Source organism: Anguilla rostrata, chromosome 2 (assembly GCF_018555375.3).
Source record: "Anguilla rostrata isolate EN2019 chromosome 2, ASM1855537v3, whole genome shotgun sequence".
Classification (NCBI taxonomy): domain Eukaryota; kingdom Metazoa; phylum Chordata; class Actinopteri; order Anguilliformes; family Anguillidae; genus Anguilla; species Anguilla rostrata.
The window spans coordinates 64,429,010-64,453,453 of record NC_057934.1 but is presented as its reverse complement, the minus strand read 5'-3'; the positions used below and the strand labels follow the sequence as shown (position 1 = coordinate 64,453,453).

The following is a 24,444-nucleotide window of genomic DNA, read 5'->3' as shown; positions in this document are numbered from 1 at the left end:
AGACCAAAGGCATAAATTAGATTTGGGTTATTGAAGAAGAAGAGAGGAAGTAGAGTCAATTACATGGATGTCCTTTACATGGATAGTGAATCACATTACATGGTTGCCAAACAGTCAACTTAGTCTAATGTGCTTTCAATGATAGGGTCTTATTTTTTATTTCTAACATTTTCACTTCCATAAATATTTTAACATCTGCTCTACCACACACGTTTGACACCATACATTTTTTCCAAACGACTAAAGTATGTTTGATTTTGTCAATTACATTTCACTGACAGAACATTTCCGGAACGGCAAGTATAGAGCTGACCTGTTTGTCCCAGACGACCCAGATGTTCTTGGCCTGTGGTGGTGATAGATAAGGAGTGAGGAAGACAGACGGAGAGGAAGAATTAGAGAGAGAAAGAGAGAGAGGGAAGGAGGCAGGGCCACCGGAAGCAATGGGTGCAGAAGCCGCATTCTCTCCATTCCTGTAACATAAGGTTTTCTCTGTGTCCATCACCCACTCTGATCCCTCTCTTTTCTGTGACTTGCATTGTTCCTCTTGGACAAGAGAGGAGAATGGAGTGAGAGTGGCGGGGACACTGAGGAAAACAGGAAAGGAAAGAAGCCGGAAGCTTTGAAAGGTAGAGGAGACACCAACAGTCAAGCAAAAAGACAGCTGCACTCTTCCACTGATGGTAAAATAATGCATTTTATTATGCTTCTTCCACAGTGCGCAGTGTGCATGTACAAAGCATTTTCCCCACAGTACAACATCTGTATATTGTCAAATTACATTTGATGACAAACAGCATATGTTTCTTTAAATGATAAACAAACAAAAAAATCTTAATCAGTCTTTCATTCAGGCATCTCATGTCCATTTATTGGTGTTGATTTGAAAACAAAAAGAGGGAAACACATAGATTTGGTACACGAGCACAGTCATATCAGTTTTATTACTAAGATCCAGGATATCTATTATCATCATGTTCATATCCCATGCAAGACAGACTTAGAGATAAGCCGGGACAGAAATACCATTATGAACTTTCAAATTAAAAGCATTTACTTGGACAATATGTTCTAGACTTAACCAGTGTAGAAATGTAGCACAGATTTGGCACAGTTATGACCAGTAAAAATTCAACTACTTTTTAAAAAAGTATACTTGATTTTGTTACGATAGAGATTACGTTTAACTTCTCTTTCTTTTTCAGGTCAATGGCACTGCAATGTGGTCTCGTTGTTCTAAGAGTTTACTGTGATGAGCCCTGTTCTTTCATACACTCCTGACATCGTTTCATGCCTTCAACCCTGTTCTCCCTGAAGGGTCTGAATACTGAAGGTGTCTTGTCCAGTCCAGGCAGTGAGTACAGCGTGTGTACAGCATTTTCAACTGATCTTCGCTACGGTTAAATCAGCGCATTGTTATCGTCGTCTTTACAGCAGTTCTCATCGTTCGCCACTAGAGGGCGACGGTGTGCCGACTGAGAGCTCCACTTGTGTGCGTCCTGTAGTCCCGGCTCCAGAAAGTACAGACAGGCACCGAAACCCGCCAAAACGAGGACCGACACAAGCAGGTACACGGGAACAAACCAGTCCAGGAACAACCAAGGCATGCTTCTGTTGGAGGTGGGCAGAGAAACCAACAGAAAGCATATAATCGACAGATTTTTTGCATTATTATACAAGCACATATTAAACAGCTTTCCATTTCACATTTGAGACATTGAGTTATGTTGTGCGGTAAGCTAAACGACAAAATACATTACCTGCAGTTGTGGAGCTGTAGGAAGTGTAAAACTGCCGCAGATAATTCACAAGGACACCCTGAGTATACAATATAAAACACATTTTACAAATACACAGTCACAGACATATGTCTGAAATAAAACACAATTTGCAATTAAATATTCACAGGCATAGTTAATAGACTATAAAATGATTTAACCTCAGTTCACTCTCGCACAGGTTCATACTCATGGTTTATACTCATACAATCCTGTACAAGACTAGCTTTGTAATGGTGCGGATTGGAAGACCAAGTTTAATGGGGCTTTTTTTTTTTCCTTCGACTCGCAGTAACACGAAGCAAGGCACTGCTGCACCAAGAATAAAATTGATCCCCATCATTGAAACGGCATGCAATAAACTGCATTTACCCAGCATGCAGTAACGACGGCACGGTAGACTGTCTAGAGAAAAGGCACATGCATGCATGCCTACATGCATATCAGCTGGACTGTACATACCAGTGACGTCTGTTGCAGTGTCGTCCTCATGCACGTCCACAGTATCCAAGGGTAGCCAAACGAATCCAAAAAACGGAGTAAAATTTTTTACAAACAGCTAAAAAGCGAGGGTATTTTTTCAACGTGCTACAATGTTGAATTGCACACAGGTTTGTCCTGCTGTGGATGACGTCTTGTCTGGAGTGGGGGGGGGGGGGGGGTAGGAGGGGTTTCCATGGAGACCGGTTCGATGATGCTGAAGGGAGTAGGAGAGGAAGGGAGCTTTATATAACCATCCCCTCCCCTCCCCTCCCCCCTCAAATCTTCAAGGAGAGTAAGGCCACGCTGGCATTTACTCTGCACACTGCCAGGTTGGTTCGCTTCTGGTTCGTTTAACGGCGTTGGAAATGGCAGACATCGAGTCAGTGTAAATGGTGGGATGCGAGGGGAAGATGGAACAGCACATCCCCCGCAGACCGCTGCAGACTCAGAGTCCCGGCCTCGCTCGCTAATGAGCTAACGTGCGACGACGTCCAGGGAGCCGCGCGTGTCACGGCTGACCTACTTTACTAAGGGCGAGAGGGACACACGGGCCCTCTGCTCCGCCCCCCTGCAGGGCACAGGACAGCAGGGAGGGGCACTGTCTCAACCAGCAAAAATCCAGCCAGTTAAAATTCAGCCACTTAAGCAATCAACCTGGAGAATGTAAGGGTGCTCAAAACATAAGTTTTCTCCCCAGTACATTTCAGTACATTTCAGTTTAAAGTGAAAAGTGACACACTTCAGTAAGAAAAAAATATATATATCTATCCATCTATCCATCCATCCATCCATCCATCGACTAACCCGCTTATTCCTGCTGAGGGTTGTAGGGGGTGGGAGCCTATCCCAGAATGCACAGGGCAAAAGGCAGTAACGACAATCCATCACAGGGCATTCACGCTCACCCCTGGGGGGAATTTAGACTCTCCAATTGACCTGCATGTCTTTGGAATGTGGGAAGAAACCAGAGTACCCCGAGAGGGGAACCCAGAACCATCCTGCTGTGAGGAAACAGTACTACCCACTGCACTACCTTTATAATAATAATAAAATAATAATAATAATAATAATAAATTATTATCATCATCATCAATCATCATTGGAATTATTAATAATAAGGAGAAGAATAATAGTGTCATTTCCCTGGCACCAGTGACATCTTGCAGCTGGCCTGTGGGTGCTGACGTGCTTGTATAAACTCTTCTAAGTTGGCACTTGCGGTATCTGAATGCAATGGCCTGAAACGAATACAGTAAATGATAATCACAGCAGTGGCAGTGCAGCTTAATGATTAGAGGACTGGGCCTACAGCTCCAAGACTGCAGGTTTGACTCCCATAGGACACTGCTGTTGTACCCTTCAAGAGAATCTTTAACCTGAACTGCTTCATTGAATAACCAGCTCTATAAATGGATATAAGCTGTATAAATCACTCTTTAACAGCGTTTGCTGTAATAGTTCTCCTTTTCGTTCATTCAAGCAAATCATATTATAACAATGAACAAACATTTCATAATATTAACAGTTCATAACATTTTATTAATAGGTTTAATACAATTCAATCAGATTTCTCATCAGACACAAGTGGTACTGACATACCTTTAAACATTCCACACAGGTCACTGGCCCTACAGTACATTATTTCAGTACATTTTAAATGTTAACACATACTAGTCAGCATAATAAAAAAAGTAACAAAAACAGACCATTTGCCTCCAGTGAGAAAAATATGGAGTATGTGTTATGAATTGCAGCAGTTCACTTTCAGAATACTGGATATAAAGGTACTTTTGTAGATTGTTAATTAGCCAGAGGACTGATTAATATCAAAAGCAAAGATTCAGTATGTGTGTGCCAAGTACGCATTGTAATTTATCAAGCTGTGTGTGTGTGTGTGTGTGTGTTTGTGCGCGCAACACTACACTACTTCACTACTTGATCTCCCCACCGCCTGCTTATATTGACTTTGTTCCATTTACCTTTTAATGTTTACATGAACAGTGATGTTAAGAAAGAATACCCTCTTCCTGTGGTTTTACATATCAGGACATAAATAACCCTCATTTCATCCTCACCACATCTTAACAGTCGATAAACCTAACCTCACGTGACTCATAACACACAAATTTAACTTCGCTATTATTTATTCAGCCAGAAATAAGCCAGCAAGCAGACGCCTTCAAGTTCATCCCATGATTCAGTAGCTTGCAGAACCCCATAGCTTAGCAGCAATAACCAGCAGCAAATGCATTCTGTACGAGTTTGTCAGTCTTACATAGCAATAACAACAACAAAAAGAATCTTAGCAGGAATTCTGGCCCAATCCTTACAGACCTGCTTTCCTTTACACATCACTGCATACATGTTTATGTATTCCCCCCCTCTTTGTATGTATATGTATGTAAGCGAATGTGGGTTTGAGAAAGATGCTATACCAAGTTGTTATTATTACTGTTATTATTAGTGTGTGTCTGTGCGTTTGTGTGTAGGCCTGCTTGTATGCATGTGTACGTGTGCACACTAGGGCTGCAAACTTTGTGCAATTTTCTTAAACGTTATTAAGAGATTACCTGGCGATCGATTAACTGAAAAGCTTAAAATCTGCGATATGGCCTATAAAGAGAATGATTCAAAATAGGCCTACCAATTAATGAGCTACATATATATCAGATATGTTTTATTATTATTAGTATTATTATTAAGGCACCCTCAAACAATCATTAAAACAGGATTTGCACTGTATTAAAGCCATAATGACAAGAAACAAATTATACGAACATGGATTCGCGAACTCCATGGATTCACGGACTGTGAAATCTGCACAGGAGAGGGGGACTGCTGGCCTTTTTATTACAGGATGGCAGATCAGCCACTGCGGGGTGACAAAAGATACTGCTCATTAATACTCAACTTTTGTCGTTCTGAGAACTTGTAGCTGCTATCGCGGTCTTATAAGAAGAACACGTCGATCTATTCAAATCTAGTGTAAATCGTGTTCTGAAGAGGTAGGTTATTTGTTGAACAAAACAGAAGCACGTTCCCCACTTTGTAAAAGCTTGATCTGCAGCAAACAAAAAAGGTAAGTAAAGGTAACGTGAAAGTTGTGTAAGTTATGTTGTAAAAGTTGTAAAAAAGTTGTGTTGGTTATATGACACTGTTGTGCCGCCTGTGGGAGCGTAGGTGTGTGTGCAGTGCACCTGTGTGAATGTGTGTGTGTGTGTGTGTGTGTGTGTGTGTGTGTCCCTACAGTTTAGCTGCGTCCATGCCGGTTGCCGGCCCGTCTGCGCGCGTGACAGCCCCGCGCTGTAGGTAGTCGGTGAGGAGCTGGGCCACGGCCTCCGGGTGGTTCAGGTGCACGTGATGGTCCCCCGCCACCGTCACCACGCTGGCCTGAGGCGCACAGGGGGCAGAGTTCACGCAGCGCGTCAGCACCCACGCTCAGGGGCGCACGCCAACACACGCTAATCAGCACCCACGCTCAGGGGCGCACGCTAACGCGCGCTAATACAAACAGGTGTGGGAGAGTGTGCCAAAGACTGCAGAGAGCTCACTGCTGCCACACACTCCGTACACATGCACGTGTGTGTTTGTGCGCGCACGGGCCAGTCGCCCAGCAGTGAGCCTCTCTGCGTACGAGCGCGAGCTGCGTAACGGTGAGTGCGTGATGCGCGTGGAGAGCGCGTTACGAATTTCCCCCTCACCCCTTTGTCAGCGTAGGCCTTCAGCAGCTCGTCACACACTTGCTTCATTGGCTCGCTGAGTGATCTACGGATCCCGTTACTCGCCCTGATTGGACAAGCAGAGTTAAATCAGCATGAGATCATCAACAGACATCCTCTCCAGTACTGGGGACCTCTGAAAGTCTGAAGAGTGAGGGATGAAAGAAAAAGGGGGGGGGGGGCATAAAGTCTGCTGCATTTTACAGTTTCATTTATTCATTTAATGCAGTTTGCAGGCACTCTTATTCCAAATGACTAACAGACCAGGCCATACAATTCCTGATAAACAGCAACACCGACACAGGACAGAGTATCAGTATCTCAGTCAGTACACAGTATACTGTAAAAGCGTATAAACAGCGCTACAGTAAAAACACAGCCATTCACAGGTACCTAAGTGAATGGGGTCCAGTTATAAGAAAACAAATCAACCAATCACCAGCCTGACTGTAGTAGCGGGACCAGAATGCACCCTGGCACTGAGGGTGCGCACGTGAGAGCGGCGCACTGGCGTGAACGTCACGCCGAAGGGGAAAGTGAGGGAAGGAGTGACTCACATCACCAGGTGAATCTGCGCCTGGGTTCTGGACAACATCTCAAACGCCTGCATCAAGGTGAGTCGAGTAATGTTGGTCTGAGAGAGGAAGGGGACGAAGGGTGTCGGCAGGTCAAAATGATACGTTTGCGCAATATTCATGAGCACTGAACACCACGTGATTGTGCTCAGAGATTATGCTTCAGTGACCACCTGAACAAACAATCAGGGCCTGATTTACCAATAACACACCCTGTGATTGGTGCAAAACAAATACCACGACCAATCATTGGTCATGTTATTGGTTTTGCGTGTGCTGAAAGCATCTGCACAGGCTAAAGGTCTTAGTACATCAGGCCCTCGATCAGTAGACTCTCGGGGTGCGAGAGAGACAAACTCACCAAATTGATCCGGAAGTCCCTGTTGAACACCACACCTATGAGTGAGAGACAGGGGATGTAGCCCAGTTAGCCAGCAGGGGACAACTGCAGCGCAGTGTGAGGAATGGTGAAGGGCTGGACAGAGCAACAAAAGAAAGACGCAGAGACAAAGAAAGGTGCAGAGCGACAAAAGAAAGGCACAGAGCGACAAAGAAAGGCACAGAGCGACAAAGAAAGGCACAGAGCGACAGTGACAAGGGTAACTGAGAACAAGGGAGACAGAAAAACACACCTCCTTCAACCTCTGTGCTCCCTCGCTCCAAAAGTATGCGTGCAGACTGCTCAGACAGAAAGGGGTTCGCTGCCCTCAACCTGCAAGACGAACGAAGGACAGTCAAGACAGGACAGACAGAGACGGAGAGAGAGATAAGGAAGGGCATGAGATTTTCTGTTGGGTTCTATACGACTCTGCCATGATGAGAGAGGTTAAGATGGAACTCATGCAAGGAGCTGCAGTGGTGTTAAGTCACATCCCTGCACCACGGAAATGAGCAGATTACACACAGGGCAGAAAGAGACTCGGACTCAGTACCTCTCCACTGCTTTTTCATACGTGTAGACCCTTTCTGCCCTCTCTCCTTTCTTTTTATCATACTGAACCATTTCATCAATCCCCTTTCTCATCAGCTCAGGAATTTTCTCCTGCAGAGGGGAAGAGAGGACGACAGGAGCGGGAGAGCCATTAGCTGAACGGCACACGCGTGTGAAGGGACACGGAAAGTGCCGAGGTCGGCACGTCGATTAGCGCAGCCCATTCCCATTAGCAGGCGGGACTGCCCAGAGCCTGTCTGTCAGTGGAAATACAGCAATTTGAATGTGAGAGAAGGAAACATGGCCGTACCACTTCTGTGGGAAAGAAACCGAAGAGATCCAGCACCACGAGTCTCTCCACCATCTCAGGATACAACGCGCTGAACTGAGAACAGACAGAGGCTGCCGTAAGACATGAAAGAACCCACCGAAACATTTCCAACATTGGGATTATTTTAGCCCAGAAGCTAACTGGCAACAGAGCACAGATGCTTTCTATAAAGCACCCACAAATGCACAACTGTAGACACACATCTCACCAAACTGGCCACATTGCCTCCTGTGAAACAGAAGGAAAAAAATGCTTTTAATCGCACAAGTGATTACTATGTGTGGTTATATTGTCCTGAAATATATAATGTAAACCATATTTTATTGAACTAAACATTCACCACAGAAATAACTTCAGAGGAGGGAGGCCAGAATTGGGCTGGCTGCAAAGACACAGATCAAACAGAGAGAGCCACTCACCCATACTGTGTCCAATGATTGAGAAGCGCTTCCACTGCAGAGCTGAAACAAAATGGCCATTTATTCCTCTCCTCAGAATTATTATTTACAAATTACTCTTCCTATTTCTCTTCAACAGTAACATCTTGCATGTCTAATCCTGGACAAGACCGGATTGGATGAATATACAGTGCAGTTCAGCTGTATGTTTGGGGTCGTTGCCCTGATATTCTGCATAAAAAAAGGCTGAAATTCCTACAAGTCGCATCCGAAATGAACATAAAGAACCTCACATAAAATGTGAAGTACAGTAAATGTACTTCAACCTCATTCACCATTTCATTTGTAATTCAATGTGCTGGAGGGCAGAGCCAAAACAACAAAAATCATGTTTTGTTCATAGCATATTTGTGTTATGAATACAATGACAGATAAGTTAAGTTACCCTACCGTCTATGACACGGTACACGTCAGCCACGTAAGAACTGAACATGTAGAAGACTCCGTCTGGCCTGTGGGAGGACAGACCATGGCCTGCCATATCCATGGCAACATACTTGCATTCTGACAGACAGAGAGACACAGTCATACAAGCAAACAGGCACATATGTGGCTGCCAAAACTAACCGACAGACACTAACATTTATTTATTTATTCATTCATTTTGCAGTTGTGGTAATAGCAGTACTAATTTAATTCCATACAGGTATACAACCTTTGGGCAGCAGTGGAATTAGGTTTTTGAAAGACCCACAGTTGTCAGACCAGCCATGGAGGCAGAGCACTGGACGGCCATGGTCAGGACCCCAGACCTGTCCCCTTATTTGTCCCCATGGAACAGGTACACACAGTTCTGAAACTGGAAGATGAAACAGTCATTAATAAAATAGACTCAAACTGTCTGTTTAAAACCAGAAACTGCATGACAGCACGACAGTGCATCACCAGTGTGTCAAAACGGCAACAAAATTAACAGCCACTTACTGCCTATGACTAGGAAGCTTTAATGAATAAGGCTATAGCACACTGCACTGCTAAAAACAGATGTATACACATGCAAAATGCCAGTCTCACACAAGAAATACTTTTCATACAGACAATAAATAAGAAATAAAACCATATCACGTATTATACAAAAAATAAACCTTAGACTGTTTGCACTTTGTATAGCTAGTTTATAAATAGCTGGCTAAGGAATAAAGTTTATAATGATGTTTATTATAATTTATAAGTTCAATTCAAATATGACTTGCAGGGCATAGTGTGATAGGATTGTTTTAATAAAACAGACAGGCTACACAATCCAATTTCTATCAATGTGTGTGTCTGTGCAATCGTGTGTTTGTTCTACTTTTCGCATTATTTTTCTTTAAGGAATACCAAGCTTATTTTTTGAGTGACAACCCACTTCTATTACAATGTTTATACTGTGAATACTTCCATTTAAATTTAACGTTACACAAGGCGACTTGAAATGAAATATAAAAAACAGACTACTCATGCTTCAATGTTCAAATAAAAATATTACATAATGCATTAAATAATACGCTTATTTAAAGTGAACGTGCGAGATTAACCAAGAGATCTCTAAGCTGGTCTCACCCGCTTGTTGCATTGCACCTCCGGTAGACAAATGTCTGACAGCTCTTAGGGTTTTAAACATACTCAAAAGCCCTGAACGGAATAAAAAGAGGTTAGCTGCCTGCCCAAGACATTTTCTACAGAGGTCATACACCAACTTGCATTTAAAACCATGAAGACCCTACAGATGACAACAGTGCTATGATAACATATAATGTTAATGATCATTTGAACATTGTGTTATTTTAAAACCGTATTCAGTAAAGGATGAGGGGTGGCGGTTAGTGTCAGCGAAGTTCAGCACAACTTGCCAAGTGACCTAGAAGTAGCTAGTTAGAAGCACGCAGGCTCCCTAACACTACTTCGACAGTTCAAAATTCAAACGCCAGCCGAGGTGCGAAACAGCGGTACTAACAGAAACATCACTACTGTAAAATATTACCTCTGAATTTAGATGCAAGAGTACAATAAAAACATTACCCATAAATTCAGTGACCAAATTCCTGTAACTTATGAGAACACTGCCGGTCTATCATGAGGTTAAGTATATAATATGTAAAGACAGCGACGCCAATACAAACCGAAGGTGAGCGCATGAGAACCAGGAAGTACTATTTTTTCGCTCAACAGACATGGTCAGTTGTGTCCATGGTCACATGACTAAATCGCAACGAGGATAGCGTGTGTATATAAATAAAAACAAAATTAATATATTTGTCTGTGTGGTAGGAAAATATATTTTCGCCTACTGTAGAAGATAAATCCCTATGGAAGTTTCAATATAGCGTTCAGTAATAAAACGTTTTGTTCTACGAGGTAAATAACAATTAATTAATTTCTCAACCGTGAATTTCGAAGCCGTTATGTGCTTTAAAAAGTGAGTTGCTAACAAGTTCCAACAACAGTCGCTTGCTGGCAGCGCCCACTCAAGTTTCTATATTAGCCCGCATTCACGTGACAACCGTTGTAGTTTCAAATATAGCAATTTGTGAGCAACTATTTTTTTATACTTTGGTACATTGAAAAAATACATGCTCAATATTTTCTTTGACATTTTCCACACATATCCGAATTACGTTTACCCATCAAAAGCAGGGTTGAGTTGAGCCCTGTATGATAATATATTACCTCTGCTCTTGTGCACTCCCTTTAAACTGCTTCACATTCATTGATTTCTGTATATTATTATACATCTGTCCTTTATTTTCAATATCTCATTTATTTTGCCATATGCCCGTTATTTTATGCTTGATTAAAGCCTTTCTTTTAACCCTCCAAAATGGTATGTGTAACTAATATTTAATTGTCTCGTAAAGGCAAGGTCCTCTTTGCAATTTTATCAGCAACCTCATTCCCATTTACACCAACATGTGCAGGGACCCAACAAAAATGTATATCGATGCATACTCTTAATAAAACTATGAAAGCTTCCAACTGTAACTGACCTTGGCTTGTTTTTGTCAATGGTATGCTTTTTAATACGGCGTCTGAAGATAAACAACTCTGTCTGGCTTCACTTCCTATTCCCACTGTAATCCAATTGCAATTCGGCTGTAAAACAGTCTTTTACAAATGTATACATTAAATTCCGGAATAAATATACCAGTCCCTACATTCTCAGTCTTAGTGTCTTTAGACAAACCAGTAAATATATTCAAATAGCTAAAAAAAAAAAAAAAAAAAAATTAAAAAAAAGGGTGAATTACTAGCCATATTTCTGATCTCATCCCCTGGCCACTAATTTATGGCCATAAGTGTGGTTTTTTTATTTTTGTTTGTTTTATTTTTTTTGCTTCATTGCTTACCTTCTCTAGGGCATCGAAAGTATCCTCCTGGTCTACAGATGTCTACTACACATTCATACCCTGCTGGAATAGCCACTCTGTGGAAATCCAGACAATCTTTTATGAATGTAGCACACCACCACCTTGACTTTTGGCCCTGTCATATGTAATTGCAGTGTATGCTGTTATGACAAAATCCAAGTGTGGTCCTAACCAAGTTTCTTGTATGAAAATATCAGACACGACTTTTATGTTCAGCTCCTGTTAAATGGCTATTAGGCTTCTTGCATTACATTGAATAATATGGAATACATTACAAAATTAATCAGGCTGAGAAGATCCATCATGCATGTAATCTCAGGTATCAGGTCTGCTTTAATATCATTAATCCAGAGGAACTCATTCCTCTAGATTAATTCATTTGCTTTCACTATTGATCTAATTCGGTCATGTTTCTTGGTCAGTTGCATTACCAAATTAACAGCTGTGCATATGAAGGCAACAAAGTTTACTTTATTCACTAGCAACGCGTCATCATTCATCACCTTGCATTTAAGTTCACTAACAATAGGCAGCAGTCTACTGGTCTGCAATGGAAAAGTTTTAGAGGCAGTATGTTCTCTGACCCATGTGATACGTCGGCTGCTGCCGTGTCAGGGCTATGACTTGATCTATTTTGACCTTTATCGGTCACCTTTCTGTACTGCCTCAGCACACGACACTTTTTTAATGATTTTGTATTTCCCTGGCTTGTTTTTTTGCACCTCGCACCTTCCAAAATTTGCACTATGCTCCATTCCTACAGCATCAGATTTTTGTGTTTGGCCCACGTTTAGCATGCACACGCTCACCTCCACATTCGGCACATCTAATCTTTTCCCTGCGTTGTTCTGCCGGGCATTGTCCCGTTCGCTGGTACTTACAGCACCTTGAAAGGCTTTGGTATAAATTCCACGATGGTGTACCTCACGAAACCTAGCTTTGCTTTCTTTGGCATGGATCTCTCAAACACAAGCACTGTTTGCACTGCACATTTTTAAATGGTGTTGTGTTGTGGGGATGGCTGGTTTAAGCAGCCACGCCTGCCCTGGGTCAAGTTAGATAATTGGTTATGAATTAGATAATTTCTAATTAGCTTGACCCAGGGCAGGCGTGGCTGCTTAAACCAGCCATCCCCACAACACAACACCATTTAAAAATGTGCAGTGCAAACAGTGCTTGTGTTTGAGAGATCCATGCCAAAGAAAGCAAAGCTAGGTTTCTGATGCTCTCCTTGTGTGGGTGGGGATGGCAGATTTAACCTGTGCGCACTGATTACCTCACTACGCACAGGTGCAGCCACCCCTGTTCCTGGGCCCAATTAGCCTGGCCAATTATCTAATTCATAACCAATTATCTAACTAGCCAGGTCTAATTAGCTTGACCCAGGGCAGGCGTGGCTGCTTAAACCAGCCATCCCCACACCACAGGTGTTTTGTATACTATACCTATTGTTTTTATAGTGTTGACTGCTTGTTTTGAAAATAATCATAATAATAATAAAAGTAATTTTTAAAACTTCTATTTGTATAGTACCTTTCTCATACACATGGTCACTTCCCACTGCAGAGCAATGTACGTACATGGATCATATGGTTGTCGAAAGAGTCTTTATCATTATCAAAAGTAATACAAAATGGACAAAAATACAACTGGGAATATGTTTCAATCAATTGTCAGTGTGACTTCTCAGTTGAGACCATTTTAATATATATTTGTGTTATTATTATGGCTATTATTTAAATATTTTTCTACCTTCCCCTAATCTTTAAGTTTCCTAGAGTTGTACTGCATGTTTTTCTTACTGGAAGATATTTGTTTTATCATATATTGTAACATTACTATCATTTCCACTTAAATTCACGTGGTTTATGTGCATGGGTATGTTTCCAAAGCACGTACAACACAAATATATATAAATATATATTTATATTCATAGATGTAGTATATAAAAAGAATAAGAGTAAGTCTCAAGCAATATAAAGTGTCCTTTCTCTGTATAGTCAGCAGGGGACATCAGGACACATTCATTAACGAGGCTGAAATTGGCAGCGTATTGCAGCGTAGGTCTATTTGTACGCAACTCTGCAACACATGAACAAATAAAATGTTATTAGAGAGTATTTTTCTTATTATGTGCCACAGTGTTAACATTCTAGTGAATGATACTGTGCACTTTTCTGCATGCTTGTCCTTCTGCATGTATGATTGTGGGGAGATCTTTCTGCAACATTGTGAACAGGTGAAAACAATTGCGCTTTGGATCCTGAGAGGGGTGGTGAACCCAAAACACACATTTAAAAAAATGTAATCATTCATTCATTCAATATACAAATTATACTAACTTAACTAATGAATAATACTATTCTACAGGTCTTAGATGTAGTCGATAACATATGGTCAATGCTGAGACTAAAAGAGAGAGGACTAAGAAAAACTGAACTATACACGTTGCATTTTCAGCAAGACACAGGAGTATTAAAAAACTTCGACGAGAACCAAAACCGATGGTTCGTTAACCATCATTCATTAGCGGGGCACTTTCTCAGGGCCTTTGCTGATGTCAACAAAGGGAGTTTCAGCAAAGCACGGTTCACTGCCTGCATGTCATGCGTGCGAGAGAGGTGCAGAAGCGCACGGGCGCGCACCTCCGGTCGGGCGGCGACGGCGTCGGTGCGCCTCCTGCGGCGCGACCGTATCTGTGCGAATGCCTCGGCTCCGGGCCGTATCATTCGGCAGCGCCATCGAGCGAGACTGTCAGGCGGTAACGATGACTGACGAGCCTGCTGAGGGAGAACTCCCGTCTGCTCTGCCAGCGGCTATCTTCGGCGTCTGGCACCTCAACCCCCCCCCCCGTCCCGTCCCGTCCCGTCCAGAGCACGCCGGAATCGCTGCCCTGCTCTCTCTCCCCTCCTCTCTGACCTCCTCTGTCCTTGTGTCCTGCTGTTCCTCTTTTATATCTGAGGGGAATGGTCAGTTACTCCACGGGGCCATTTTGCAGACAGGTTCCAGACTTCCCAGAGGAACAGATGGGTGGCCACAAAGGGCACAAGTTGAGAATGCCGGCGACAACTGTCGGGTTTCACGGAAAGGAGTCACTAACGGTCATAATTTCTTCTAAAATATCTTTGACTTCATCATCGCCTATCTGGCCATGATGCAAATACCCTCCATCCGTACCACATGCTGTATATTGGGGAATGGATATCAGGGTTATAAGAATGGCTGGGGCTGAGTTTAACTTCTAAAAAGGGTCGGACAATCAATAAAATGGAGTGCAATTTCCATATCCTGGGAGCAAAAATTGAAAGGATTAAGTATTCTGAATCAGTATTTTAAATGGGCTTTGTATTTACTGATTGGGCTAGATGCACTTTTTAGTATAGAATGAGTGCAGTATTCTTGTTTTGAAGAGAAAATTCCCTGCATGAGACCTTCACCTGGACGCAGGCCGGTTCCCCCCCTCCACTAACCCCCATCCTCTCCATTTGACAAAGCACCTGGTTCTCCCAGGGAAGGTTTTACAATTGGCCTTTTTGATTTTACATTACATTTATTTGCCACATTTTTACATGCAATTAACATTGTCTGAACATATATCTTTTCTTCTCAAATTTTCAATAAAGCTGAACCTGCGTGACCCTGAACCTGATCTAAAGAAAGAACACTGGTCCTGGCTTAAACTCGGCTTAAATGCGTTTGAATGCGTCGCCAAAAAACTCACATAAATGTGCTAAGCCAATGACTTTGGTTTTTAAAGCTGCAAGGTAACCATGCGGAGGCCGGTGAGGAGATTAATGAGAAGAGAGACTAAGAGGGAAAGAGAGAGGGAGAGGGCGAGAGAAATACTGAGTCTCATTTACCCTTTATGGTTCAATGTGGCTGAAGGGAAGTCCGCGACACACAAGTGCGTGTCTGTGATTGTGGCTGTTGTTTTAAAAACACTGATGTTGTCGTTTTCACATTTTGGCAGCGCTTGTCTTTGCTCATGCCAATAATCGATTTCCATTAGACAGCAGACATTTTGATAATACTTTAACAGGCACCTCCAAAAATAACATTATCAGTGCAAATGCCCAATACTAAAGCTCAACAAGGGGCTTTCTCTAATTAGCACATTTCAAAAAATAATTCATTCAACATGAAAGATGGGGAGAGTACCTTTTTGCCAAATTCCACAATGGGGATATACTGTAGAAAGCTACGAACCCAGCTGAGAAATATGACATGGATTCTGTCAGCCTTTGTCTTTAACTTTAACTCACAATTAAATGTGATTTTTATTTGTTTTGTTTTTTTGTTTTTTGTTTTTTTCAAAAGTCCAGTTTGGCAAGTTCAGTAATCACCAAAATGAACTTGCCGAACTACGCATGTGAATAAATAGACACTTCAATTGAACTGATGCACGTGTCGAATGACAAATGTTCATTTGAAACCAAAGAAAGAAGAATACACGAGAAGAGCATGATGGAAAAGGCTAATTTTGTTCTGAGAGACAATGAGACCTAGACGGACAGAGGCACACTGGCATGCAGGAGCAGTGCAGATTGCGGTTGGTATTTGACTGAAGAGCGGAACTTGTCACTCAAGCAGAGATGCCCATATACAGTAAACAGGTCAAGCAAATCACGAGGAAAGAGATGTGTGGAATGGTACCAAGCCATCGCAAACTTTGATATCAGAGAGGGAGGGGGGAGAGAGAGAGGTGGAGTCAACGTTTTATGAGGAGAGGGACGGATTGATTGATATCTGGGATGTGATGCATGAGGCAGGGAGGGGTATAAAAGGTGAGCTTGGGAAATTAGAATATCGCAACGGTTTCTTCGTAGTTCAAAAAGACTCTCCTGCAACTTCACCGGGAACATAAATCGACTGGTATAGTATATGGGTTGATTTCAAATTCTCTGGATTAAGGACTGTGGCGTAGCATCATATGGCGTAGAGTCTGTGATGGCAAACTCATCATAATTGTGTGTGTGTGTGCGCGTGTGTGTGTGCGTGTGCGAACGAGAGAGATGGGTTGAATTTAAATGTTTGTATATTTATGCCAGATAAAGTGTGCAGGAATTTTGGTTGAGTCTGCTAAAACTATAGCCATGAAGGACCACTGTCCAAATGTAAGCATGCGTGTATTCTGTTAAATACTGAATAGCAGTGCGTGACGTGCATTTTGTGTGTATGTAATGGTCGCATCAAAACAGGGGGGATGTTATGGAAAAGAGGGGGGGGGAAACCCTGTGGGGTCAGAAACAGACAACTTCATATTTTGTTTCTGCATGGAGAAGAAGTATGTATGAATTAGGGACATTTCTCAAAAAACCTAAATTTATTATACAATTATTATTTTTCCCAGCTATGAAATGCGGCGGCACGGTGAATTGACAGGAGCGGAATGGATGTGGGGTGAAATGAGGACAGAGGACTTTCTCTGAAAGGGAACTTGCTCTGAAAGGGGAGCCTCTTATTTGTCTGTGTGCACATACTGTATCAGCCTCCCTTTCCTTTCCTCTCTGAAAACGTTAATGATGACAGAGTGCACGTATATATGGGGACTGTAAATGTAGGGGGACCATAGTGTGTATGTATGCATCTGGGAGACATATGCGACTAAAAACTAAATTCCAGTTACCTTGTGTTAATCAGCAATAAAGAGATCTTAGTCTTAGTCTAAATTCATTGAGCCTTTGTTACCATCTCTGCAGAGTGTATCACATGTCACTGACTCTGGGCCAGATTGTGCATTTAAACAAACAAGGGACAAAAAAAACAGGAATCAATAAATTTCACTGATCAAACTCCAGTGTGGAAGACCTCAGTCTCAAATCTGCCTTTATATATCTTACAGTGATCAAATATCATTACAAACGAATATCGTATCAAACTAAATTATCAGCCACGATGATTAACACAATTAACACTGCTGCCGTAAAGGACCCCTGTGTGAATGCAAACGTGTGTATATTCTGTTAAAAACTGAATAGGAGTGTGCGAAGAGCATTTTGCATAAGTGTGCATAATGGTCGCATCAGGACAGATGGGAAGAGGTGGAAAAAAGCGAAAAAATACTTGGGGGAACATAGCAAATAAGTATTAATGAGGTGCTTTTCTCAAAAACCTTTTACTGCAAAATTATTCTTTTTGTCGGCTATGAAGTGCAGCTGTATATTGGATTGACATGAGTGAATTTGGGATGGGGGATGAACACCGTAAAGTCTAATGTACTCCAATGTGCTCACTGTACTCAAAAGTTTATAGGAGACGGCTTGCGTGCGCAACAACCCAGTATTGCAACAAAAAAGTTTTGAGTACTCCTGACAAAATGATTACATGTCACGATCTTCAACAACCATATTTTCAGTACGAATAACTAATGTTATTAATGTCATGTTTGAAATTATTTTTTAACACAACTGTACACAATATATTTTATGTCTTATGAACACAATTGATTTGTTTGGACACCACTAGTGTTGGTGGGCTAATTTCTATAAGATTAGATTTATTTAAGTTTAAAAATTGATTTATACAAATACTTAAATAAATTGCATGCACCTACTGTCCATAATATTATTAAGTAACTTCAAAGACAAAAGGTATTTAGTGAATTCAACTCAACTCCAAGTAAATTATTTTTAAGTTAAATTACACTCCACCTTACCAAAAAAGGAAAATAAATTCATTCAAAAATAATTTTATTTTCAAATTAAAGAAGCATGGATAAGCAAACATTTTGCCCCACTGGACAAAAGTAGCTGTTTTACATACAAATTAAATTTATATAGTAAACAACCAGCTTGTGAGAAAAAGTTTTGGTTACAAACAGTCTTACGGGTCTGGGTTTCAGTTAAGGAAACACTTTGTCCATAACCCAACGACCAAAGACATCATAGTCCTTGCACTGCCACATTCACACCACTAGAAAACAAAAATAAATGATGAGATGTATAAATAAACTTGCTTTCAAATTTGGCAGGCAAAATAATTTGAGTATAGGTTAAAAGGGAAACACTTTCATTTCTGCATGCTTTGTTTACACAATTACATAACTAATAGTAAATACCTGGTAATTATTGAAAAATATAACTTATAAATGCCTTGTGAACTTAGTACAACAGTCCCGCTTCATCATAATTCAAAATATGTGTTTCACTCCATTGTCCATTGTCACAACCACCAATTATGTGTTAAGGGCATGATGTAGGTTTTGTTCATTGTACTTAAAATGATCAACATTAAAAATGAAGTGGTATGAAATCAAAAATCAAAACTTGCGTTATGTTGACTTAACATAAAAAATGGTAACCTCACAAGGGATGAGTATTTGTGTCAAATGAACATAAAGTTTTGTAATGTTACTTTGAAACATTTGTGTACAGAATACACTAAGGTTTTGTGTCATGGGTGAATTGGGGTGAATCGAGGACAGAGGACAAGCTTTCTCTGAAAGGTGTAACCTAGACTTTCAGCCATTCATCCGTCAGGGTGCGTATACTGTATCAGCCTTTCTTTCTCTTTGAAAATGTTAATTGATTCATTGAGCCTTTGTCATCATCCCTGGAGAGAGTATCGTGTGTTATTGACTCTGGTCCAGACTCGGAGGGGCAAAAACACTGGAATGAATAACGGCTATTGTGCAAACTCCAATGTGGAAAGCTGCAATCTCAAATCTATCTTGATACGTTTTTACAGAGATCAAATCTCAACACAAATTGTTAACCACAATAATTCAAAACGTTTAACTTGGCACACAACCCACTTTTTATCAATGATGCTGGAGCCAGATCGTTGATTATGACCTCATCTCAAGAAAGGTGTTACTAGAACAAATGGCAAATATCAAGTTTACTGACCCCGGCAGGGCAATGTGGGGACTGGGAAACTGTGCAGGACTAAAGACTCTGGGAACTATGCCGAAGTTTACAACATGGTCACTGTACAAATGAATGGATAACGTATCACTGTTTCATTCGTAATAGCTTATTATGACACCAGCTCTATCCAGTGTAACAACAGGGAGATTCATTTACTATTTTATTCCCGGGGACCTCCCGGTACCCCTGCTATTACCTCATCACTTACCGTACGATGGTGCAAATCCCTTCAACGTACAGCTGTGACATGTGTTGTACACTGAGGTATGACAGATATCATAGCAGGATAAATTTATGATTGCGTTGGTGACTCAGCTCATGGCTCATTGCCCCTTGCTCTGTCCTTCTGTGTTTCTCTCTCTCCACGCAGTGGTGCTGTCCTGCGCAGTCCAGTTCAGTGTAGTCCACCTATGTTCTGTCATTCCCCCTTCTCTCTCTCCCTCCATATGTCTGGCAGTAAAAAGCAATGTCACTCACTTCCCTGTGAGCCCCCCTCCTCCTCTTCCTCCTTTCCTTCTTTGTTGTTCTCCACTAACCGTGAGATGTAAGTTTTTACAACCGGTTCCACTATAAAACTCTGGTCCCATGACCGCGTGTCCTCAGCTGCATAGTTACATACTTACCACCTCTCGTCTTTCAGTACCTCTGCTTGACCTCACACACTTCAGTACAGCCATCTTCCCATCTGTTGTCACCCCCGCTCCCAGCTTCCATGTGACAGGGGGGGCTTGGAGTCTTGTTCAGTTTCTCCTATCCCCTCTCATTGGCCAGTTGAGGGGACAGAGTCGGAGTCACAAAAATGTAATGTAATCTCTCTCTCTCTCTCTCTCTCTCTCTCTCTCTCTCTCTCTCTCCTTCTCTCTCTCTCTCTCTCTCCCTCACTCTCTCTCAGACTATGACTGATTTTGAATTGGTCCTGAAGGCCTGGAAACCCATTGAGGCCGACCTAAAAGGGAATGGAGGAGTGGTTCTCACCCGGTCAGTTAACGGACGCCACAGCATCTCATCTCTCTGCCCCACTGGCGCGACAGTATCCTGTTATAATGGACAGGAAACAGTGGGACTCTTGTAGCTGTACTGGCACAAGCAAGGAAACATTTGTTGCCAAAGCATAATCACGTTTTACAACAGACTGTTCTCTGTACTCCACTGACACAGCCCGACAAAAAAAAGTACCAAATTCAGAAACAAAAAATTAAAGATGACTAAAAAAAAAAACAAATCAATAGATGAGAACTATTGTAATGTCAGTATTATAAACATTTGTGACAGTCAGACGCTCTGTCTTCAGTCTGTTCCAGGAGCACCCAGAAACCCAGCAGCTGTTTCCCAAGTTTGCGGCGATAGCACCGGGCGACCTGGCAGGAAATGCCGCCATATCAGAACACGGGTGCACAGTGCTGACGAAGCTGGGAGATCTGCTGCACGCCAAGGGGAACCACGCTGACATCCTGAAGCCCCTGGCCAAAACCCATGCAACACAACACAAGATCAAACTCCAGAACTTCCAAGTGAGAGCCCCCCCCCACCCCCCCCCCCACACACACACACACACACACACCTTTATCTCTCTCTCTTGCTCTCTCTTTCCCCTCTTTCTTCTTTCTCTCCATCTCTCAGTCCCCCTCCTTATTCTGCCACCAATATCAGCGCAGGGAGCGAAGAAGCCGTGCAGGAGACACTCGTGGTGGTGCACCGTGACCCCGGCTGGTAAGGACCCAGCGTGCACGTTCCGCACTGACCCCTCTCTCTTTCCGTCCGTCCCAGCTGATAACCGAGGTCATCGTGAAGCTGATGGGGGAGAAGGGGGTGGACGCAGCGGGGCAGGAGGCCGTGAGGAAGGTGATGCAGGCGGTCATCGGCGACATCGACAACTTCTACAAGGAGTTCGGCTTCCAGGGGTAGATGATGCGCAGCAACTTACCGGCAGCCCTACGGACGAATGAAGATAACCGGATCGTGAAAGGCGCTCGCATCAAAACGGTCTGGTGGGGAGCCTCATTGCCCATGTATTAGATTCCGCTGCAACGCCATTCGCTGTGACTAACAGCTGCTTTTGAATGCTTTCAAACTGTGATTCAATCTAATGTACAGACACACAAAAGAAAATGAAAATGAAATGAAAAATAATTTTTAAAAAGCTAAATGAAGGATACAATAGAGCTTTCAGCAATTTGTAAACGATTCTCTGTTTTACGCGCTTACTAATCATAAACAGATTTAATGGGTTTCTACTGTCATTTCTATGGATCACAGTACTATTTTCTCTGTACTGCGTGTTCCAGTTTTTGAGAGATGCTGAAATAAAAAAATAAAAATTAAGCAGCTGCTCAAAGGAGTGTTTGTTTTGTTACTCTGTCTTTCATTTTACCTTCACAGTATCAATCTGTTCCTCTGTCCACAGTTTGTCCTGTGTTGGTATTTCTAAAGTCTGTGTTATTATTAGGGCAGCAGATTTGATAGAGGAACAAAGGTGATCACTCAATACAAGACAGCATTATTCCACCTTTGCCTCTTCTCTTGAAATGCATACCTAAAAACCCTGACATTGTTCAGGGTTTTTTTTTAAAAAAGCCTAATCCTCCCCTCCCCCCTCACATTACCAACACATTCCTCTGCTGTTCGCAATGTTGGATTCCACAGCTTCAGAACTTTGTCACAGCTACCAGAAGGTAGGGTAGCAAAGGTAGTGTGGAAGTGAATAACCAAAAATCAAAAAACTAATTCACCAACACGAGGTTCCACTTCTCTAAATAATACGTGCATTTTCTCAGGAATGACTGGACTTTGGATTTGAGTCCCACTAATGTGAGTGGACAGAAGAGATAAGGGGACCTAATCTGCTCCATGATACATTTGTTCCTACAGTCCCGCTGACCTCACTGACATATCCCACGTTCCCCCTCTGCTTTCAAACCTAGTCTTCACCTCCATTACCCTCTGTTATAATATTTGATATTTGCCCTCACTGTGTGGCCCTCGTGTCCAGCTTTTCTCTCCCTCGCTCTCTCTCTCTCTTTCTCTCTCTCTCTCGTCAAATTCTAATTCAAAGTGCTTTATTGGCATGACAGAATTTACTTTTGTATTGCCAAAGCATGGCAAAGAACATGTGAAACACCAGAGGACAAAAAGCAATAGAATAATGTAATAGAATTTTTAATAGAATAATATACATATAGGTGTGGTCTTCTGCTGCTGTAGCCCATCTGCTTCTAGGTTCGACGTGTTGTGCATTCAGAGATGCTCTTCTGCATACCTCGGTTGTAACGAGTGGTTATTTGAGTTACTGTTGCCTTTCTATCAGCTCGAACCAGTCAGGCCATTCTCCTCTGACCTCTGTCATCAACAAGGCATTTTCGCCCAGAGAACTGCCGCTCACTGGATATTTTCTCTTTTTTGGACCAATCTCTGTAAACCCCATTTAAAATTTATTTAATTAAATATCTTTCCCTAATTTTGTCATATTTATGGCATTTATGAAAGAAGTGCACCTCAGTTTCAATCTCACCTGTCACACAGTGGCCACATATTCTCAGTTCTTTTGGTATCCATGCTTTATTATGCCTTCCTTTTTCAATGGCTAGGTTGTGGTCACTGAGCCTGTACTTGGTAAGGACTTGTCTTGCCTGACTTGCTTCATAGCCAAGACAGTGACAAGATATTCAGCTAATTTCCTACTCTCATTTTAGGGCCTGGTAGCAGTTCAGCTTGTTCTGCGATGTGGTTTGTCTGTTCCAGGGTTTCAGATAAGTTGTTTACTTTTGTTTAACAGTTTGCTTTATTCTGATTTGTTGCCAAGGTTTACTACACGGTCACTGTGAAGCAGTGTTTGTGAAGAAGTGCTGGTCTGAGATACGTTATTGTTTGGTGTTAGATGATATGTTAGACTCTTTTTAAAGGAGTCAGTTCTTGGGTTTGAAGTGCATGAAACTAGCATTGTTTTGGAACTTGATTTGAGATGCGTCCAGAATTTGAGTGCCCTTTTTTGTGTGTTGATAGCCAATGGAAATCGTCCTAATTCTCCCTGCATGCTTTGTCTCTCATTCTCTCTCTCTCTCCGTCTCTATCTGTCTGTCTCTCTTTCTCTCTGACGTCATGAAACCTTATCTGTCTCTGTGGACATGACTGTGGACGTGACTTGGCTCACCTCATCAACTCTGTCTAAGAGTTGGTCTTTTCTTTTTGTGTTCACCCTGTGTGTCCAACAACGCAGGGATGTCTTATAGGTTTAGACCATTTTTAAACACAAAAGTATGTCTGTACTTCAGCCTAAATTTAATTACTTGATTATGGCCTTTTTCTGTGCTGAGGCTTGGTGAACCTGGTAAAGGGTGAACCTCATAAGCACTGCCATAAATAACTAATGCATCATTCATGGCTTGATTTAAGATCATGGGAATTGCCCCAAAACTAATTTTTGGCATGCTATTCATAGTAAAGAAATATTAATAGCTGCACACGCTGCTAACTGAGGCTTCAACACCACCAGAAATTCTAATCTAATACATGTACAAAGGGAGGTGCCTTTTGTAAACTTGCCAGCCAGAAGCATTTTCGCATTATTGTCGAAGGAGTAACAGTCTCGATGAACAGGGCATCTGCTTTTGTCTGTCACTGCGGACGTGACACAAGGCACCTCCGTCGGCATCCCGCTCTATCTGCCTTCATTTCAGTATGCCCGCCAACGGTCGCACGTCTCCGTTATCGGTCCAAAGACTGAAACGTAAACAACAGGGTGAAGGAAATATAAACAACAGTGCAGTGTAGCAACAGAGCGACGAAATCCGGTGCCGTGGGTTTCGCAGCTCTGCGGGAATGAAGAAAGACCGCGGTCAGAGCGAAATATCAGTTGTGATATTCAATTTATGAGACGTTGCACAGTGACAATTCGGGTTTCAGCCTGAGCCCCCCGTTCCCTAATAATGCATTATATGCGTGTGAATGCTGTATTATC

The 24,444-nt window shown here is 42.1% G+C and overlaps 3 protein-coding genes across 10 annotated transcripts; 1 reads left to right on the top strand and 2 right to left on the bottom strand.

Moving 5' to 3' along the window:
* Nucleotides 1-678: 678 nt before the first annotated feature.
* On the bottom strand, nt 679-3,626 carry LOC135248882 (small integral membrane protein 45-like). Of its 2 annotated transcripts, none has more exons than XM_064323910.1 (3): nt 2,241-3,626; nt 1,761-1,818; nt 679-1,611 (listed from the first exon to the last, which is right to left on the bottom strand). In XM_064323910.1, the coding sequence occupies exon 3, from the start codon at nt 1,605-1,607 to the stop codon at nt 1,401-1,403; it is 207 nt and encodes a 68-aa protein (XP_064179980.1). In that variant the 5' UTR covers nt 1,608-1,611; nt 1,761-1,818; nt 2,241-3,626; the 3' UTR covers nt 679-1,400. The 2 variants fall into 2 exon arrangements, with proteins under 2 accessions (XP_064179980.1, XP_064179981.1); XM_064323911.1 differs by having other exon boundaries at nt 679-1,608.
* A 153-nt stretch (nt 3,627-3,779) lies between these two features.
* serhl (serine hydrolase like) lies at nt 3,780-12,623 on the bottom strand. Of its 7 annotated transcripts, none has more exons than XM_064323902.1 (15): nt 12,432-12,623; nt 11,602-11,678; nt 9,818-9,889; nt 8,931-9,074; nt 8,666-8,779; nt 8,237-8,278; nt 8,026-8,045; nt 7,797-7,871; nt 7,488-7,597; nt 7,188-7,267; nt 6,917-6,951; nt 6,538-6,614; nt 5,963-6,047; nt 5,509-5,651; nt 3,780-5,133 (listed from the first exon to the last, which is right to left on the bottom strand). In XM_064323902.1, exons 1-15 carry the CDS (start codon nt 12,446-12,448, stop codon nt 5,127-5,129), a joined length of 1,098 nt encoding a protein of 365 aa, XP_064179972.1. In that variant the 5' UTR covers nt 12,449-12,623; the 3' UTR covers nt 3,780-5,126. The 7 variants fall into 7 exon arrangements, with proteins under 7 accessions (XP_064179972.1, XP_064179978.1, XP_064179976.1 ...); XM_064323908.1 differs by having other exon boundaries at nt 9,818-9,882; nt 12,432-12,622; XM_064323906.1 differs by lacking the exon at nt 11,602-11,678 and having other exon boundaries at nt 12,432-12,622.
* Nucleotides 12,624-16,358: 3,735 nt separating this feature from the next.
* mb (myoglobin) lies at nt 16,359-21,825 on the top strand. Its single transcript, XM_064323897.1, has 4 exons — nt 16,359-16,494; nt 20,383-20,468; nt 20,782-21,001; nt 21,258-21,825. The coding sequence occupies exons 2-4, from the start codon at nt 20,386-20,388 to the stop codon at nt 21,393-21,395; spliced, it is 441 nt and encodes a 146-aa protein (XP_064179967.1). The 5' UTR covers nt 16,359-16,494; nt 20,383-20,385; the 3' UTR covers nt 21,396-21,825.
* The last annotated feature ends 2,619 nt before the right edge of the window (nt 21,826-24,444 follow it).